Genomic DNA, 17940 nt, shown 5'->3' on the forward strand with positions numbered 1-17940 from the left:
ATGCTCTTTAGCCCAAAAATGCTCTCTTATTTTCTACGTAATTGTGATAAACTGCATTTAACCATGCTGTCCTCCAGCAGATACTCTATTTTACTGCACAGCATACAGGAGTATAAGTAGGACTCTTCCGCTCAGGGTAACTAACAGTTCTGATTGGCATTTATTATGGAAGCTGTTTAAATTAAATTATTTGAAGCTGTAAGCACTATGTATGAATTATTTTAGTGCAGTGCACAACAATTTAATTGTTGGTGCTGTGAAGAACCACATCAGTGGAATTCATTTATGTCTGTAATAAAACTCATCATCAGAACTAGGCCAGAAGGAAACAGATCTAAAGTAACAGGCAATCCCAAGATCAGGAGTGACATTTGTTGGTAGCGCTGTCAGACTGGATCCTAAGATACTCACACAAAAGCGAGTGGCCAGTATTTGTAGAGCTATTATCTCCATGATGAATGCTTGGAGAGTGATGTGCAGACCTGTGACTATGTGGATCTTTTCCTTAAATCTTTCTGGCAGTCTTTTCTAAGCCAAATCACACCTAAACATCAACACTCCAGCTGTTCCTTTCTCAGAGCAGAAGTATGAGGTGATTTTGCATAAGCAGCTTATGGTACTGCTGCTTTTCACAGCTTTTCCTCCAGCCTGATTGTTCCATCCAGGCTTCACCCTGGCTCTGTTTGCCTTATCACTCTAGTGGGAAAAGGAAGGAAGGAGTACATGCTCTGACTTTGGCACCGATTGTTGTTCTTCTTGCCCCCAACCCTAAAGTGGTAGATGGAGGAGGCTGATTTCAGGGAGGAGAGGTGCAGTGAGAGAGACGACAGATGATGTGAGGAGAAAGCAGAACTGTCAAGATGATTATGGCTAGTAGGGGAAGAGCCTCCTGGTTGTGACTGGCCAGGCCGGCTTTTGCATACTGGCTCTGGGAGGCAAAGATGTCTTTCTGAGGCAAAGCTATGGGAGGCTGGGGGTTGGGCTTTGCGACTGGAGAAAAAGTGAGTCAGCAAGGGAAAACCCAGTCCTGCTGTGTGGTTGTAGAGGGAAAGCTGTCCAAGCATGGAAAACTGATCAGCTTTCAGGACACTCAGTTGGAAGGGAAAGCTGTGCTTCCACATTTGCATTCTAGTATTTGTCTTCAGCTAGGTGAAATGTCCACATCTTTGAGGATCTCTTCCATGAACGTCATGTAAATCTCCCTCCTTTTGATATCTGATTCCCTTGCTGAAATCTGCCACCTGATACTAGAGACTGTTAACACCTTTCCCTGTCAAATCCTTCCCCACACCTAGCCCTTGTCAAATGCATTCCAAGAACCTTGCCGCGTAATGCAGCGATGCATCAATCTCTTTTTTTCCTACAACAGTCTTCTTTTTTTTTTTTTTTCTTCATTTCTCTGCTCTTGGCTCTAAGGAGTGAAGTCTTCTAGGTCTGCAGATGTCAGTATGGATCCTATTTGGCCTACGCATTCCTCATAAATGAAATTAGAAGAGATGTAGGGACTTTGGGTCTCCCTTTCCTTTAATAGGATGATGTAAAGGTGGTATGACCTCCTTTCATTTCTCTCCAGGCCTTAGGACAGAGAACTAGATAATAGAACATTGCTAATGTACTCAAACTAAACTAATTTCTGAGAAAGTACTCATCTCTCTCATCTCCTAGACCATCTGTCTGAACTGACTCCTCCTGACCTCTCTGGATTCAAAGCCCTGCCAGTTTTAAGAGTTGTATATTTTCCAGGGTTAATCATTATAGGGGATGAACACAACAGGCATCTCTTGTGTGTGTGGGAATTTCAGAAAAGAGCAGATGCCCAACTTGTCATTTTCCACAAAACTGTGTAAATTGCAAGATATGAGTTAAAAGCTCCATCTGCTGGAGCAGTTTTTGAAGGTCCTGTTGGAGACAAGCTCTGGCCTCCTGCTCCCAAATGAGGTGGCTTCATTCAGTGCATGCTGTAGCAGACAGGAAAGCAAAGACTGCTGTGGAAACTACAGCAGGCAGAAAACAGCCAGGGTTGATGTCACTCAAAGGCTGGACACAGCAGCACCAAGGCTGTCTTGATCATCATTGGAAGTGGAGCCAAGTCCTGTATTTTCTAATATGATTGCAAAGGTCCTGCATCAGACCTGGACAGAAATAGCCTCAAGTTGGCCAGTATCCAGCAAACCAATGATACACTCTATGCCATGACACTGTGCACTGAGTGGTCTGGAGGCAGTAAGAAGGTGGTGTTCATTGCATTTGAGACAATGGAAAATGTCTTTCTCTACTGGTATCAGGAAAGACTGTGAAGAGTAAAATCTAGTGAGAAAGCCGTGCTCGCTTGAGACTTCATAGCTGTAATTCATAACAGGACTGAATGCTCTGAAATATCAGAAGGCCTGACTTGTCCTTTCTAGGGTTTTGCATTTTATCATTGAATTGCAGTGAATGCAATTCTCAGGTCAATAGATTTAACTTTCTCCCCAACCTGAAGTTCAGTGAGGTATTGGAGGATAAGGGTTGTCTTCTTCCCTGATAATATAGCCCACACACATTATACACTTGCAAATTTGCAGTGGTGATTAGGAGTACTTCCAGAGTTTAGTGAATAAAGCTTTGGAGACAGACTCATCCTCTTTTGTAAATTCAATATGGCTGTAGCGACTTGACCAGTTTAATCTTTTATATCCTTTTCCCCGTTATTTTTCAGGGTGTCACTCCTAAGAAAGCTTGCCCCAATAGAAGTGGGTGTTGCTTTCTTTGTGAGTCATTCAAGAGACTATGTAGGAGTGAAGAAGTGGCTTTTGCTCATGCTCCATTATGCCAAATAATAAGGGAGGTTGAACAAACCCAGCAGATGCATAAGTATTGTCTTCTGTCTGAGGGACAGACTAGTGAAGTGGGTCATTATTCTATGACCTCACCAAGCTTAAGACTGGCTCAAGACAGTTCTTCTGTACCATTACCCAGTATGTGGGATATACCTTGGAGTTATCCTGTTGACCTCAGTGTTCCTAATACAAGGCCTATTTTTTTTTTTTAACCTTACTCTTCATGTTATTGTAAAGGGTTCATCAAGCATTCAGCATCTGGAGTAGAAGAGCATTCCACTTCCCTGGTAAATAGAAGGTACAACAGTTTCTCTTTCACTCATTAAAATCAATTAAGTTCATGGACATTATGGCTGATAGGCAATATCCTCCTCTGGGATAGCTTCTTTTTCTTTAGGGTTTAAGTGGTATTACGCTGGTGAGAAAGAATTGGTGCTTCTCAAATGATGGTGTGCAGAACTGACGCTGTTTGTTAGAGTTCACCTCTGGCCTTCTAGAACATGATCAAGGTTAATATATTCTGTCCAGGCACCATAAAGCAATGGGATTGTATGTTTTTACCTCAAAGTCTTATGGCTAATCCTGGAGAAAAAGAATACTCCTTATTGTCCTCACTGCAGCGACAATGGTCATGACTATTCAGGGCAATATCACTGTAAGGCACAGATAGCCACTTGAGCTATCTGCAGTGGTGAGTGGAGTGCTCAGGAAGGAGATGAAGCTACAGTAATGTCCTGGATTAGGAAGTAGTCAGGGCTGGTCTACACAGTGTTTCTGCTTCTTTTATAGGATTCTGTTGTAGCTGATAAGCAAGATGTCCATAAAATGCTACATGATATACACAGCCAGGAAGATGCACTCAATTGTTCTCTCACTGGGAAATCATCAGGATCTGGATCAAATATTAATCTTGTTGTTCTATACCTCCAAGCTGGCAAGCTTCCTCTCCGGACTTTTGATACCCAGCAGCTGGTGGCTGCTGAAAAATAGTCCTTATAAATCTCTTTCTGCACATTTTGCTAATAGAAATATTCCATGACTGACTTGTTACAAGGGAAGATAGCAAGTGCTTCATCTGCTTCTCAAGGCGCTGCCTGTGCTAGGTTTCCATTGCTCTAATTTTGTAACTGTGTAGTTTTCTATTACTTCCCTATGTGTGCTGCCTGATATCCAGGGTTAGGTGGTACCAGGCAAAGACTTACCTGATCATCTTTCACCAAATGACAGTGTTTGGATTGTCAGACTGGTCTAGATGTCTAAATGCTACTTCCACTCCTCTTTCCTTCTTCCGTTTTAATATGAATGCATACCAGATTTATCAACTCTCTTTATATGTCTGTCCTGTTTTGCATATCCAGGCTCACTTCACTAGCTGTTGCAAGGTCTTCCATGTTGTAATACAGTAAAAACCTGAGTAGTTAAAATCCTGAGCAATTTGGTCTACTTTGACCTAGGGGAGTTGGGCAGTCAGAAGAGATGGTCATCAGTGTGTGTCCCTCCAAACCTCAACTACTTTGTAATTCTGTGAACTCAAAAGCCCATGTTAGTACCTGTTTCTGCATCATGTTGTGAGGTGACAATACTGAATAATCAAAATTTTTAATCTTGTTAAACATTGTTTCTTTGAAAACCCAGCTAGGTCAGATACCATTTCAGGAATACTGTCCTCCAATCACTCCTTGATGTAGCTAAAATACTTTCTCCTACCATCCTGGAAGGCTACTGCTTTCCAGCAATTTCTAGTGGGATCCCTACTGACATATTCCTGAAGAAGAGATATTACCCTTTTAGTAATTAGAAAACATAGAAAAGAAGGTACCATCCCTCTTCCAAATCCCTCAGCAACAGTGCTTCTGACTATCACTGAAGTCCAAAGATGAATTGCATCTTTGTTCCTTAATTGCTATTGTTTTATTTCAGGGCAATGTCTTCCTAGTGAAGAAAGTTTTTATTAGCTCTTTAAGTGTGGGACTGATTACTCACCTGGTAGTGAATGAGGCTCTGTAAGATGTAATCAGAGTAAGCTGAATGGCTTTCCCTGGTTCATGCTGCAGTTACAAACCCCAAATTGCTCAAGGAATAAAAAGGGTCTGTAGCTCTCTTTGACCTCATCAGACGTGGAGGTACAAACTGGAACAGCCTGATGTATGCTGCAGATTCTAACACCTTCCTTTTCCATGCTTTTAGTTCATGAACACAGAGTTGGATCCTGGCTGGTGAGTAATAACTTCCTGGAGGAGAGGTACTGGCTTTTACTCATGTAACAAGGATCTGGTGGAAATTTTCTGCAAAGTGATGGCATTTAAAAATAAGAGACTAAATTGTATTCTTTCTGTGCTTGAGACCCAGATGAGGTATCAGTGTTTGACACTGTGTTTGGCAGTCTTCTTGGTGGGAAGGGGGGTTTTGCTTTCACAGTTTATACAGTGCTCAACACATTTATGTACTCTTGGAAGCCAGTTATTGATGGTGGATTTTCTGGGTTTGGAAATCAGCCAGGAGATGAATTGAGGGGTCTATTCATCTGTTTCCACTTAGGTTATGGAAAGACTGCTAGCTGGAAATGACTGAATCTTTACTGACTTACAGTGGACTTGAACTGATGGTTTGGGGGGGCTTCATACTTTGATCTTTTGTATCAAATCAGAGATAATTTGCATGGAAGCTGTTTATTGCATACACTCTTTTTGACAGATTTAAAAAGAGTAGAGATTTTTAACCATTATTTTTTTCAGTACCAAAAAGATGTACACCTTTTTCCTACAGCCTCTCTGTTTTCTATTTTTCTGGATATGAGCTTATTTGTATTATGTTGACACATTAATCGAAAGGAAAAACAAACCAGTTTTTTTCCTGCATTTGAAAGCTGTTAATTTTAGGGGCCTGGGCCTAGTCCATTCAATGAAGAGAGACATCTGCTGAATTCAGTGGGTGTGAGGTCCTGTGATTATGCACTTGGGCCTGCATCTGCATAGATTCTGCTGCAGGCTGCAGGTCTACATTTAGACAATCACACAAGAAAATTTAGCATTTTGAAAGATGCAGAATGCAGCTGTTTCCCGTCATTATGTTTCACATTTACTGAAGTCAGCAGTTACTCTTTTCCGAGCAGTGCCTTTCAACAATAAACAAGGCAAATGCTTCCAGTAGAACCTCCTGATGACTTGTGTTTAATTTAAATATATATATTGCAGCAGCAAATACAGCAATAACATGGAATATAAAACCCATTAACACATACTCTAAAAATTATATGTAAGTGTAGAAAGGAGAGGAACAGAAGATGCATTTCTTCTGATTACTCATTGCTGTATTTAGGATGATTTTTGTACATTGGAGGAGTATGCACTATATATTTTTATGTGTAATAAATAGAGTTCTCACTTTTCAGGCACACTGGAACTCCATCCTAACTGCAACTGGAGGGAGTGAATCAGTAGTTGATACTTACATCAAATCCAGAGGCATGCTTAGCACATTATAGATAGCAAGTAAATTTCAAGACAATGGTCTTTATTTTCAGATCAGTAGACAGTTTAGGGAGATGAGTGTTTAAAAGAGAAGACTGTGAGTGATTCCTTGGTGAAGAGACCCACTGAAGCACAAATCTTAGCACCTGATGGCACCAGGTGGCTTACCAGAACTGTGCCAGCCTTTTTTGAGGAGTCTCTCCCTTAGTGCTGGGGAGAAATAGTGTGCAGGGATTTTTCTGGATCTAAATAAGAAGGCTCAAAACCAAATGATGTAATAAAATAGACATTGTAATTAGATATAATTAAAAGAAGAATATAGATAGTGAGTAAATTCTTTGTCGCTTTAGAGGCTTGGAGTCTTGCTTTCATGCTCATGGATCTTGGAGATCATCCACCTTGAATGGATTTTCCTCCTCCCCATGCTGTAGTGCCTTTTATTTTGTGCAGCAAACAGAATCACTTATCTTTTCCTGATGGGTTAGGGTATGATATCTTTTATAACATCCCATAGCACAGGTTGGCACAGGGCACTCCAGTGGGCTTTTGCAGTGAGTGCTACTGCTGTTGTGTGGGATTCTGTAGCCCCAAGTACAAGGTCAACACAACAGACAAGGTCTGGTCAAGTTCACTAACTCCTTGAATATGGTATTTTCTGCAAAGCTCCCAATACAGAACTGAGTTCCAAATTAATGCTATCTAAATCCTGTAATAAACCTAGATATTATTCTGTGTTAGTTATAATCAGTATTGATAAAAAAAGTAGGAGTTTTATCCCCCCACCTCACTCTGTTTTTCAAGAACAGATTTAAATTCTCAGGAATATTGGCAAGGTGTGTAACATTACGTGATCTGGATTCAGTGGTGAAGTGGTAATACATCTACTTAGACCTTCCAACAAAGAGGTACCATGATACTGACAATACAATAACTGGGCTACTGGGTGAAGGCTGCTAGAGTTCCCTTTTAATGCAGAACATGTAATCTCATGATTTTTCTGGGAAATCTTGCAGATGGATGTAATATGGCATTTGTGCCTTGGAATGCTGTGATGCAGCACGAAGAGTGTTGGCACATGGCACTAATAAGTGCCAGGTGTAACTAGGTAATTGAATATTCCTTGCCCTCCAAGCCTGCATGAGCTGCTTCCTCAGAACTCAGGTGGTGTCCTCTGGAACCAGTGATACAGGATGTCCTCCTTTCTACGACCTGACACCCCAGCCTGTCGTGAGTAGGGAAGGGCTCAGGCATCCCAGGGCTCAAACCAGTGGCACAGTGTCTCTCTTCCTGCCTCATGTAAAAATGAGAAGTGGGGATGGGGAGATTTCCTCTGTGTAGCTTTGCCTTTTGTTCTACAGCTTCTAACACTTTCCAGAGTAGGCTGGACAAGAATAAGCAATGCTGACAGTGAGAGTCAGGTGTGTTTGAAGAAGGGATCCCCTTCTTCTCTCTCCACCCTTGCTTGACTAGGCTAGGCACAGCATTCTGTGGCTCCAGCTCCACCTCTTCAGATTGCTCTGAGAGGAATATTAACATCCTCTAATAACTCTGTCAGACATATCAAGGGATTTGTTGTATTAATTCCAAGACTGGGTACAGCAAATAGATTGTAACTTGGGCCGTTTCATAGGCTTAACAAACCTTTCTCTGCTTACTCATAATTCCCCCCCCCCCCCCCCCGCCAAATCTCCTTGGGTTAACTCCTTTTTCTGTTCTTTGTGTTACTATTTATTGAATATTCTCATTGATGTATATGTCATAGGAAATATGCCCAAAGTTCATTTCCATCTGTCATTTTTTAGATGATAAAAATGGAATAGAGGCAGCGCAATTTGCAATGGATTTGGCAGTAGTAAATGCCTTTTGTAGCTGTCATGGTGATGTTTTGAGAACAGGACAAAGATGAAAATCCTTAGCATGGGTGCAGGTTCTTTCTCAACAGGAGGAGAGGTACTCTCCTTCTCTGGTATATGATGGGTAATGCCTGGGTTTCCAGTCTCTGTGTCAGCCTTGCAGGTGATGTGGACAAGGGTGAAACACCATGGGCCTGGTTTCACTGCTTCGAACAGATTGCAGACTGCCAGCAATGAAATTAGTTTTAGCTTCTTGGATCATATGGCAAGTTCACTTTTTAGTGGAAGTTTATAAGACTGCTCAAAAATAGGTTAATTTTCATGGTGGTCATCTTAGGAAAGTCCACTGTTTTGCATCTGCATCATTAAGCTCTTGGTTGTCTTTATGTTCTGATAACCTTCTAGCAGTAATGCCTTTGCTGGATCCGAGAGGTCAGAGAAGAAGTAGCTATGTTGGTGAATCCAGGGAAGGCATTCCTGGTGGGGCAGGCATTTAATTTAGGGGCATTCATCCTTTTGCTATCCTTTCCTGATACCTAAATCAATTAAAACAAGACCATTGGAAAGAAACTGACTTCTAAGTGTCCCTAAGATCTCTTGTGTGTCACCTCCAGCTTACATGAATAACTCTTGCTATGACATGATGCAGCCACTGAAATGTCACGTTAATTGATTTTGTTCGTGTTAAAGTCAAGAGAAAATTTTGCTTGTAATGGGAAGATAGTTTCAATTGTATTTAAAACATGAGGAAGCAACTGCCCATGGGAATGTTGCAAATAGTTTTTGAAAGGCTTTTCAAAGTGTGTCAGACTTTTCACCATGAACGGAAATCTGAGTGAGGATAGGAGTTTCCAGCCATAAGTGTGTGCGAGGAAGCAGATACAGAGATACCTAGGTAATGATATAGAAGTGTGACGTAGAAGTACGCCTGTATGCTTTTAGAAGGCCATATGTTCTTGTTTCATCCAAGCTGCGAAGTAAAGAGAAATAATCTTCCTCTAAGAAAATTCAAAAACAACTTTCTATGTGACCATGCCACTGTTGCTAATACACTAATGCCTTACAAATTGTGGTCCCAAATATTGCGGCTAAAGACTGGAAAGTAGTTTAGTCCCTTTTTTTTTCCGTCCCTGTGAGTGGTCACTCAGGTGGAAAATCCTTGTGATTTCCGATATGTAACACAATGAGCCATACGGCGACTTTTGCTGTTTGCATGGAACATTGAATGACAAATGGTAGTGTACTGTGTGTGCCTGACTTGGGCACATGCCATCAAGAATGTCCATGTCATTCTGTAACATACTTTGTTCTCTGAATGCAGAGGCTATAGCTTGTTCTTGGCCCAAGCATTTCAAGTGAATTTTAAAGCAGAAAAATGCTCCTTTATAGGACTGCAGTCATGGTACTGCTAAACAGAAAGAGAAGTAGGGGCCTGGATCTGCACCAGCCTCTGGTGAGGTACAAGGACTTCCGGAGCAGTAGGGTGATCTTAGTCTGATTTGTTCAAATGCAGTCTGCATTTCTAACTCATAAACTTGTCAGTCTGTGTTTCTGATTGAGGATAATAGCTTTGTTCTCGTGGGAGTTTTGGTCAAATTGGTACTTAGGAGAGGGAAGGACTTTCAATGGGTTTAGACCTGTGCTAAAATATACTAATTATACAACTGGCCTAGTACAACTAACTCCAGGATAAACTTCAAAGCTGGTCTTGAGGTAGATAACTTTGATGCCTTTTCACTATAGGTAAAGTACAGCTGCCTCTGCAGAGGGTGTTGATGGACCAGCACTCTTCAGTTTGGAAAAGAAGTGACTAAACCAGGAGGTGAAGTCAATATTTATATTCTGGAATGCTGTGGTGGTGCTGAATAGAGAATTCTTATTCATGCACTTTATAAAGCAGCAGTTTGGGGACGCCCAGTTGCAGGTTTTAAATGAAGAAAGAAAACCAGTTTCACACCACAACAATTCTGGTTCCAGAAGAGAGCTGACAAATTCAAGGAGGGAGAAGTCCGTCAAGGAGTGATCAGCATTTTGATCATGATGCAGCCTCCACCAGTCTCATTGCTGGAAGTTGTTGAGAATGGTACTGTGACTTGTCTTGGTTCCTTCAACTCCTCCCTGAGTACCTGTGCATGGCTGCTGTCAGAGGCTTGACTTTGGTATCTGCCCTGCTCCATTATTGAAGCTGCTGGCTTATGATGCCTGGCAGATGCTACTGATGGGATTGTCTGGGTAGAGCATGTTTTGAAATAGAATAATAAAATCATAGAAAATGAGATTGGAAAAGGTCACAAAGGCCAACTAGTCTTTCTGAGACAAGATCAGGTGAATCTGAAAAATTAATGAGAAATACTTGTCTAGTCTTTTCCTTATAGTCTTCAATGCTTTTGGCAAGCTCTTGGTGGCCAAAGTAGTCCAGAGCCTCACTACCCTCTTCCTACCAAACTTTTCTGACATTAAGCCAAAATGTCTCTTTCATCATCATAAGTTTCTAGATAGAAATCTTAAGTTTCATAGGTAGATGTTCTGTCTATGGTGAATATGAAGGACACTTTTTTTTTCTGCTTGCATATACCCTTCAGAAGTTATACAGTTATGTATCTTTGTATTCCCCACAAGACTGGGAACATAACTGGCTGAATGTAGATGCATGAGGGTGTTGTGCAAAATAGCAGGGAGCAAATCCTTTATTTTGTCCAGTGCCCAGACACCTAGGATGAAACATAAAGAAGTTTCCTCCTGGAGTGCTCTGTATCTAGGCAGCTTAAGTAAAGATCAGCAGATTGTTTGGAGGGCACTGAGTAATTAAATTCCAGTTGGACTTTTGCTAGTAGTGGGCTACAGAACTATTCACTTTTCCCCCAGCTATGTAGCCAGGGCCCTGAGGAATGTACATGAGCATATTTGTTAGGATGTGTGGGAGAGGATGGTGCTTTCACTGAAAGCTGTGAAATCAGCAAGCAACTTTGTCTAAAAATAGTAATGATACAGAGTTAATCAGAGGGATTATTAGGAATTCGTTTCTCTGAGACTTTTTTTTTCTTACTGGAGCCAAGTAACTCTGTGCATTGGCTTCTAAAAGCTTAATCAATCCATACCATGTTGATATGAAAACCCTTTTCTATATGGCCACACGACAGTAATAAAACCATAGTGGTTTGAAAATGTCTCCCCAGCTAGCTCGAGCACACACTCTGCCCTAGTATCTTGGTTCCCTGAGAGGACAAAGCTTGGTCCCTTAAGGTAAAGGATCCATTTTGCTTAGTAGATAAAGGATCCTCTCAAATTTCCTATGCTTTAGAAGGTGATGTACTCGGGCATAGGTCAGTTGACCTCACATTTGACCCCATGGAGGGGGTTAGGCTGCCCACAACATTAATGTGCGCAGTACTGAGAAAAGAATTGGTGGCCTCAAATCACTGTAATTCAGATAAGATGTGAAATCAGATAAGTTTTGAAATCAAATCCCTTCATTTAAATCATGAGTGCTTTAAAATCACACAGCACTTTTAGTAGAATCAGCGAAGTTTCATTCTGCCTCTTTAAGTAATTCTTGTTCTGACTCTGACATGCAAAACTGCTGTATGGTGTTCCTATAAGCTGTTAAACATCTGTCTCTTTCACTTCAGAGCTGGCTGCTTTTCAGTACTGAATGAATGGGTCCTATATTCACAGCTAATAAGTGCTTTGGGATCCCAAGTATTAGCTGTGCAAAGGCACAGTATCACAAATGTATGCAATTCTATGCAATGTATCAAGTGAATACTATTCCCAAGAGGCTGGCAGCCGAAGAGATCCCATAGGACAAAGAACACAGAGAAATGTAATTGATTGTAATGAACTTGTTTGTGTATGTGTCACCACTTATCTCCACTGAATAAAATCAGAAGTGTTCAACACTCCATTAACACAAATTACAGGGTCCTATTCTTCTGCAGTGTGACAATAAGGCCTACACCTGCTAGTACTGTGAAGTTCTTTATGATCCCAGCGTGTTGCTCTGTGATCGACATCATAGGCTAGAGTGGTCTTGGATTTGTTTCACTGTCCTAAACATTTAGCAAATTAAGTATTTAGCAAATTAATCCCGTTGGAATCATTGGAAGGACACCAGGGATGCATCCTACTACCACTGTAAAACAAAAGATGTTAAGTAAATATGAAGGGTGAAAATTGTGACACTCTTAAAGTAATCAGAAGTATTTTATGGATTCAATGGAGCCAAGATTTTAACTTAGTTAACCGTAAATACAACAATCTTCCAAGTGTCTGCACCTTGAATACAGTGTGAGCAGTGTATTCAGGGATGTGCTAATGCTTGGAGTTGATCTCATTAGTGAGCCCATCTTTACCCAAGCAAATTGTTGTTATAAGGTGTTAATACAATGGAAATGCTATCTGTTTTTGAGTTGCTGTGACCCTCCCTGATGGTTTTGAACCAGTGTGTACTGAAGAGAAAGAAGAAGAGTCTGTAGGAGATGAAGTAGGACCATGTGTTTATCTGTGCCTTAACAGACAAGATTAGAGTAGAATGAGACCACTTGCCAAATCAGCATGTGAAATTAACACTTTGTTTGATGAAGTATCAAATTAGTGAAGAATTTGTTTTTGCCAGTTTGAGGTGTTTTTAGCTGAATCCAAATGCAGCTCTTCATATTGTTAAAGTGTTCTATCAGAACTCAGTTAAGAGGTAATCACCCAGTTCTGAGTCACCAGCATCTCTTACTACCAACTTCAGAGGTTCAGGCTGTCTCAACATGTATCTTTTGAATAATTTCACTGACTGCCATAGATGCATCAATCTATGGTCTAAACAGTTTATATATATATATATATATATATTTAAAATATGTCAAATTAAGTGCCTGAGTTCCCAACCAGTCGTGCTTCTGTCAGTGAAATTCTACCCATATCCATTTTCTGTATGTGCAGAATGATGGGAACCAGATCTACTTTAGAAAAGCTATTTTAGTTGTCAATATCTGAATAATCTTCAGAATATGGTAATTTTTGTCTGAAAGCTGGAGTTCCTCTCATTTGGGAGTGGGTTTCCTTTGACAAAAAATGCCTTCAAGTTTAATGGCTTTTGCCCTCCTTCTCTCTCCAGTTTCTGTCTGCTCCTCAGTCCTCTCCCTACGCTGCTGCTCAGAGTGAGAGTAACAAGAGAATGCTGCAAGGGCGATGCTGGAGAACTTTAGTGCTGTTCACTTCTAGGTGCTTATTTCCACTTAGCCTAGGATGCTTCTGCCTGCCAGCTTGTTTGTGACTTGTGAATTCAGTCAGTAGCTCACCGTTTAGCTGGCAGAAGACAGGTGTCCACAGCACATCAAAGCAGGGGCCAAGATTGAATGGATTGGAGAGACAGAAATGAAAGTAGGTCTCTTCAAGTCAGGGTGATGAGTATTGGTAGGGCTTATGCCTTCAGAAAGTTTGTATTGTCCTTGTCTTCCAGCTGGAGAAAGAAATGTGCTGTCATGATGCCTTCCCTTTTTTGCTAAACATCGTGTTAAAAACGTTAGTGTGAAAAATACCTCAGATGTTTCCTGTACAGGCCTGGAAATGATCTGAGCTATAATAACATTTGCTTTGTTCCCCCTGCTCCCCTTCATCCTCCTCCTTCCATTCCACCCCACCCAGATAGTTGGCTGGGGCTGCACCAGACAAAGGCAGCAGCCCTGCTGATCCCTCTTTCAACACAGCTATTATCATCAAAGAGCAAAAGCAAACACTACTGGCTTGAGGCTCAGCCATTTACAAAGGAGCAATAAATGGACTCTTGTGTATAGGATAAAGCAAGCTCTGCCTTGTCTTATGTTAAGAGGGAGGCAGACCTTTCTGTGTTTGAACTGCTTTGAGCTGAAGGAAGTGCAGAAACCTCCATCTACGTAGCAGTAAGTCCCATCAGTCACTGATTTTTTTTGTTGGCCGTGGGTTCTGCATGCTTCCTCTTTAATTGCAACGCTCTACCTCCTCAGTCCCTGTGGCAGGGAGGAGGTCTATGTAGGTGGAGGAAGATAGCGCTAATGGAAGAGGAAGAGAGTGGGGACATGTTTTAAACAGTCCTATTGTAAACAAACCAGAAAAAACATAAAGAGAAAAGAACACCTCAGACGACAGGGTCTGAAGGAGAGTGATCTCAGGTCCCCAAATCTGGTCTCACTAGCCATATGCCATCTCCCTCATTTACCTTCCTTGAGGCATTAGGTGTCTCCTAATTGCGGACCCACCAACCATAAGGTGTGGGAGGTCCCTTTTGTCAATATATGCAACCACAGTTTTAATTGTGAGCCAAAGTGGAGTAACATCCACACTGAAAACGTGTGATGGTGTTTCCCATGGGGACTTACATTTCATATTAGAAAATGCTTTTTCACCCAGGTGGTGTTCGGGCACTGGAACAGGCTCCCCAGGAAAGCGGTCACAGCACCAAGCCTGACAGACCTCAAGGAGTGTTTGGACAAAACTCTCAGGCACATGGTGTGGTTCTTGGGGATAGTGCTGTGCAGGGCCAGGAGTTGGACGTGATACCTGTGGGTCCCTTCTAACCCAGAATATTTTGTGCTATGTGATTCTGCCACTTGCATGGCGGTTTCACTTGCATGCCACAGTGGTATTTATTGTAGGGTCTTTTGCAAAGGCCTGACTGGTTGTATGTAATTTGTTTTTTTTTTGTCTTTGGAAAGAAAGCAGTGCTTTCTCTTGTTGTTTTAAACTAAAAAAAAGTACTTTCACCATTTGGAAATCAGCATTTGCCGGTAGATACCACATGGGGGGGTGTCTGCAATACAAGAAACACCTTCTACAGTTAGTATGGGAAGTAACACTAAAGACCCGGGCTGCCATATAGGTAACTACTGTGAAAGTGTCACAGAGATGCAGTGACTTTAGTGCTGCAACTAGTGTATACAGAAATCGTGTTGGGTGGAAACTTGCAAAAAAAAGATACAACAAAAAAAGCTTAAGAGTAAAATCAGTCAGGGTGGGGGATGCTTGCTCTAAGGGACATTGGCACAAAAAAAAAAGACAGGTAAAAAGAAATCCCCTTGCTGTTATTTGTCAATGAGAAACTAAATTTTAGAGATGCTTATGTTAGCTCTTAGCACTTCATTGTTTCCCTTTTTAACAGCTTCATGACCTGTTTAATTCTCGCACAGTTAAATAAGTATTATTTCAAGCAGTGTATCAGTTACAGCCCACTGCCTCTTCTCTTACTTGCTTAATGTGTTTATCCCTTTCTAACCTGTGGCTAGCTCTTTACTTTGCCCTTTCTATCTGCTGATAGTTTTTATTTCCCAACCGTCCCACAGATTTCCTGCTGGAGCAGAAACACCCTGGTGAGGCTGACTGCTGTTTCAGGCCCTCATTGGTAGCCTGGACTGCAGCAGTGCCTGCTCCGTTGTCAGGCATGCAGAGAGGCTGAGAGGACAATATGGGCAGAGAACTTTTTACCTGCTTAGAATAGAACTTCAAGCGGATGCCGGATTATCAGAAACATTTGCAGTACCTTGTGGTAATCACTTCTACCTCTTCTAACTGCCACTGATTTTTCCCAAGCCGCACATCAACTCAAGACTGCTCCTAGCAGTAGACTTGTAAATTCTTTGTCATCATGTTCACATTCTGGACTGGTGTTTATGGGTCTGCTCCTTCCTTCTGCCCCTGCTATCACCTTCTTTTGCTTTCCATCCTCACTGCATGCACCTGACACTTGTTATTCTTCCTACCTAAAAGTAATTACTTTCAGGTAAACTTTCAGTGCTGAGTGTCCTTCCAGGCCTGCAAACCAAGACACTTGTTCTTAGATGCAATTATGGGCTAGAAGAGGAAAGGCAGCAAATAATCCACATCAGATCTGCCATATTTGTTTAGCAAAAGCTATGGAATTTAAATGAATTGATACAACAGTCTCTCCCCTCTTCGTGCATTGTTTTATTTGGGTTGTTAACTCCTTAGGAAAGGACAGCTTGATACATGTATGATGTTCTACAGAGAATTTTCCTCAAATGGTTTTGGAGCCATTAAAAAGTCATAAGCAAAAAGCAGCATGCACAGGAACCACTCATCACTGAACTGCCAGTGTCTCAGGAGTACAAGTGACACCAATTTCACAGGAACACAGTGGGTTTGGACAGGAGGGTGGAATGCCGATGGAAATTGGAGGGCACACTGGGAGAAGGAGAATATAGCCTTAGACTTCAGTGTGAAACCAATGCACTCTGTGTGTCATGCTCCTAGATTTGTGGCAGAAGTAGTCTGGGATCCATAGTCCAAATCATTAATGTATCCCTTTGAAGCCTTGCTGGAGAGGTGATAACTCCACCAGCCCAACTCCTGGACAAGGGTACGAGTTTCCAGGGGAGGATGCTATCTGCTATCTATGGACCTCTACGGACCTGGCCTCCCTGTTTCCTCAAGCAACTCTTTTTTTTTTTTTTTTTTTTTTTTTTTTTTTTTTTTTGAGAGCTGCCTTGTAAGGAAAATATTAATCTAATCCTATGGGATTTCAGGGGACTCTCCTTGGTATTATGATAAGTGTAGCTATTCAGAGCAAGACTAAACTTGGGATGCTAAAAAAGTTATGAGAAGCATTTAAAAAAAACATACTTAAAAAAAAGTACTTTCTTTGGGATTGGTGGACTCTGCCCAAAACAGACACTACATTCAAATATATGCCTTCTCTGTTATCTGTACTATGAATTACATAGTCTTGCTCCTCCCTTTTTAAAGGACTTACTTATGAAAAGCGATCTTATGCCACAGAGAGAAAAAGTACCGGATTATACTTTTTCTGAATTTAGCTTCTTGTGAAAGAGAATATGTGGGATGTGCAGAGCTCTGGCACGTTCCTTCTGCCCCACCTCTACTACTGTCTGCAATGAAGGATGTATTTTGGGCAATGATGGGCAGAAAGAATGAAAAGAAATGAGCTCTCTTCCTGACTTTGGGTCTCTGTTGTATGTCTTACTGGTCATAAATTCACATGGCCCCTCATAAAGGGGAGCAGGTTATTTTCTATTTTTCTGGGAACTTGCTTGAATTTATGTGCTATAGAAGCCTTCTGCAGGCAGGTTGGTTTTTGTTTCTCTCTTTTGCATTTGTGTGTGTGAAAAACATAGAATATTTTAACTAATATTCTTACAGGAACTGATGTGGCTTGGTTCTATCTGATTCCAGGAACTCTCTCTCCGGACAGATATGATGGTGGATTCACTTTTACATGCACAGTGGAGAGGGAGCCAGTGCCTCCTCCCTTGCATGGTGGCGTGCTTGGATGCAGACGGGTGACCTTCGAACAAACCTAATTACTTCTGGTTTTGCATGAAATTGATTTCCATGCAAGGATGCTGAGTTGCTGTGTGCATCTCTAATGGCTTTTTTTTCTCTTCTCTTTCTTTCTCTTTCTTTTCTCCCTTCTGCTTGCCATGAACACACCTCGACAGATGTCAATCATATTCCAGGTAAGTGTTACTTTTGCTGAGCTGAAAGGCTGTTCTTAAAGGAGTGGTGGTAAGTTCCAGTGGTGGTAAGGACTCGTGGTAAGTGCTTCCTGCTGGACATCATGAGGTCTGGATTGCACAGTCTTTGCTGAAAGAAGGCCTTCTTAGTAGCAAAGGGCACAAACTTCCCTCTTCAGAGACTACTTTGTGTTGGTCAGTTAAAGGGATGTTTTCTGAATGAAAATTACATTAAGAATGGTTGCTTGTATTGCTAATTGAACCTGGCATTGAAAACTGCAACTATATACAATTTATTTCTGATACATCTGTGTGTAGTCTGGCATAAAAATCTAGTTTAGTA

At 41.4% G+C, this 17940-nt stretch overlaps 1 protein-coding gene across 1 annotated transcript in view; it reads left to right on the top strand.

Moving 5' to 3' along the window:
* NRXN3 (neurexin 3) overlaps positions 1–17940 on the top strand; it is a 980761-nt gene that overhangs the window by 88831 nt on the left and 873990 nt on the right. The window contains exon 3 of the mRNA XM_066188590.1: positions 17583–17600. Within this exon, the coding sequence (XP_066044687.1) occupies positions 17583–17600 (18 nt within the window). The remainder of the gene's footprint in view (positions 1–17582; positions 17601–17940) is intronic.

Source organism: Chamaea fasciata, unplaced genomic scaffold (genome assembly GCF_029207755.1).
Source record: "Chamaea fasciata isolate MVZ Bird 193981 ecotype frontalis unplaced genomic scaffold, bChaFas1.0.hap1 SCAF_7, whole genome shotgun sequence".
Taxonomy (NCBI): Eukaryota; Metazoa; Chordata; class Aves; order Passeriformes; family Sylviidae; genus Chamaea; species Chamaea fasciata.